Consider the following 2,817-nt stretch of genomic DNA (forward strand, 5'->3'; position numbering starts at 1 on the left):
CTTATGTAATATAAATAAAACAACTGAATTTATAGGACAAAACGTTGGGTCATATAAATGCTGTGTCATTATGAATTACTTCTTGTAATTTTTAACACTTGTGGCTTTTTTTGCCATCTTTTATTAATGATATTGCTATGAGTTATTAAAAAAAAAAACTACAACGGAATTAGCTAAATACAAATCCAACAAAGCTTAATTAAAATATATAACCAAATTCTTTCTGACAGCATTGTACTCAGTTATTTAATTTTCTATGGAAAAAAAAAGTTTCGTAATCATCTGCACAAAGTTGATCTTTTAAGCTCCATTTCTTGTCGGTTTGTGCTCTTTATTTTATGGATGAATTAGGGGTCGGTTTGTGCTTTTGATGAAATAAAATAATGTTCAATTAGCAGCATAATTTAAGCGGAAATACATGTAATATTCTCTCTCTTACTGGCGGACTTTGACCAACTTATAATATTAATATTAATCAGATAAAATGCTTGATAATAATTAACCCAACTCCGCCAGAAGAGACGACTTCTGGAGTACCACATTAAACAACTATATACAACCACTTAATTTAAGAAAATATATTTATTCTACCAAAAATTTAAGAATATATAACCAATAATAAGCTCATGATTGAAGAATTTCTGTCAAGGAAGACACTTTATATGCGGTGCATCAACTTGAACCTCATTAAAAGTAGATCATGATCAGAGTTTAGTCAATATTCAAATTAAAATTAGTTTAAGTTAACAGACTAGTAACACTTCGTAATCTAATTGAAGAAAAGAAAAACACGATTACGCATATTGCGACCTGATTATAGTTCAAGTTACCCACGTTAAGATATAATAAAGATTTATTTATTAGTAAATAAGAAAATAATTTTCATTCTTTCTGTCGACAACTAGTCTTCCTTTCTTCCATTTATCCAGAAATGAAGTCAACAACCTTAAAATTACAAACAATTTTCATTCTTAGTATCATATATTTTCTTTATTGGATATTATATATATGCAGACAGACAATCAATCTGTGAAGCCTGTGGTTCATCTGCTTCAAACAACCATGACCAGCTATGTGATATCTCTTTCAGCAACTTTCCTCCCAGCTCAGAATGGTAAGGGTCTAAATATGGCTCGTACTTTGTTTCGAGATTTTCACGTCATATATATATATATACGTTGCACTGGAATTCAATTAATGTCGCTTGGCGTACCTTAGAGTTGATTGCAAGCATTGACTGTGGGGCATCGGGCATGCATACCGATGAGAATTTCATTCCTTGGACCGGGGATGCCGACTTCTGTCAATGTTAGTAAACAGCTGCCTCTCGCTATGAAGACTGTGAGGATATTAACCAATCCGAAGGGTATTACTTGGAAAAAGTACTGCTGTTCAATTGACATGGGTGGCACGGACTGGACACGGATTCTAGCGCGAGCGAACTTCTATTATGGAAATTACGACAGGCCAGTGAATCCTCCGTCTTTCAGTCTGATGTTTGATGCCAACAACTGGGGGGATGTGGAGACGACCTTGGACGAGCCCGTTTTCTATGAGGCAATATACGTGGTCAAGGCGAAGTCCACACACATATGTGTTGCTCAAACAGAGCCTGGAATGTCTCCTTTCATATCCGCGCTCGAAGTCTGCCGGTTGAGTTACACAATGGAAAAACAATGTACAATGTCGTCCCTACAAATCACGCGTTTTTTACCATCACGAGGGGTGCTTTGGAACTGAAAAAACCATCAGGTATGCAAAACTATAAATTGAACGCCTAATACTCTTGTATATCAATCTGATCGTATCTCTAAGTCAGCGCCAAGAGCACGTCTTGGCATGTTAATTAATCAGGTATCCAGTCGATACTTATGACCGGATATGATTCGAGGTGCCTAGTGCGAATGCAGCCACAAGCGACGCTCCATCAATCGGAACCCGAACTGCCTACAATGAACCTCCTGAGGTTGTCATGCAAAAAGCAATTACTGGAAACAATTTAACTTTTTGGTTACCGGGCAACACTTCCAGGTTTGGCGTGTACATGTACCTGTACTTCTCCGAGGTAACTTCCGTGTCGCCAGCATGGGAGAGGTGGTCTTTCCTGCTCTACGAGGACAGGCTCCTCATGAGTAGGAAACCCATCAGCCCTCCGTACGGGTCCGTGCTCAAAGTGTCCCAGACCGACTTCTTGGTTGCCAATGATACCAAATTCTACTTGTTGGCAACAGCCGACTCCACTCTCCATCCCACCCTTCACGCCATGGAGGCCTACATGCTCAGCAAGGGAACTGACAGAAGGGACTGATCCCAATGATGGTGAGTATCAATGCACGATATAGACGCTTTTCGTTCTTTCTTTATATTTTTTTTGGGGCATATGCTAATCCTTATTATGGAAATTGATGCTGTACATAATTAAATATGCAGGTGCACGGCTTGGAAATGCTGAAGAACGCATATCCCGTGCTGAGTAAGTGTACTGGCGATCCTTGCCTTCTGCTTTTTTATTCCTGGGGCTGGATCAGTTGCGATTTTGAAGAAACTCCTCCTCGAGTTACAGCTCTGTAAGCACTTTCTTCATTGATCAGTTTGACATTACAGTTTTGGTAGGGAATGAAAAAATGATTTCTCAAATTTTTGAAATCTTTTGATAACATAAAGCTCATAACATTCGGATTCATAATATTAATATTCATGTCAGGTCTCTCTGGGGCTTTGGTCTAAATGGCCTACTTCTGGACTTTAGTACAATGGTCGCCCTAACAACTATGTGAGTTGTATGCTAAATGTTCACGATATATATACTACTGAAAA

General features: G+C 38.3%; 1 protein-coding gene across 1 annotated transcript; it reads left to right on the top strand.

Moving 5' to 3' along the window:
* The first annotated feature begins 1,290 nt into the window (after window positions 1-1,290).
* On the top strand, window positions 1,291-2,308 carry LOC116200624 (uncharacterized protein At1g24485-like). Its single transcript, XM_031531455.1, has 2 exons — window positions 1,291-1,678; window positions 1,911-2,308. Exons 1-2 carry the CDS (start codon window positions 1,291-1,293, stop codon window positions 2,306-2,308), a joined length of 786 nt encoding a protein of 261 aa, XP_031387315.1.
* The last annotated feature ends 509 nt before the right edge of the window (window positions 2,309-2,817 follow it).

This window comes from Punica granatum, chromosome 3 (assembly GCF_007655135.1).
Source record: "Punica granatum isolate Tunisia-2019 chromosome 3, ASM765513v2, whole genome shotgun sequence".
NCBI classification, from domain to species: Eukaryota; Viridiplantae; Streptophyta; class Magnoliopsida; order Myrtales; family Lythraceae; genus Punica; species Punica granatum.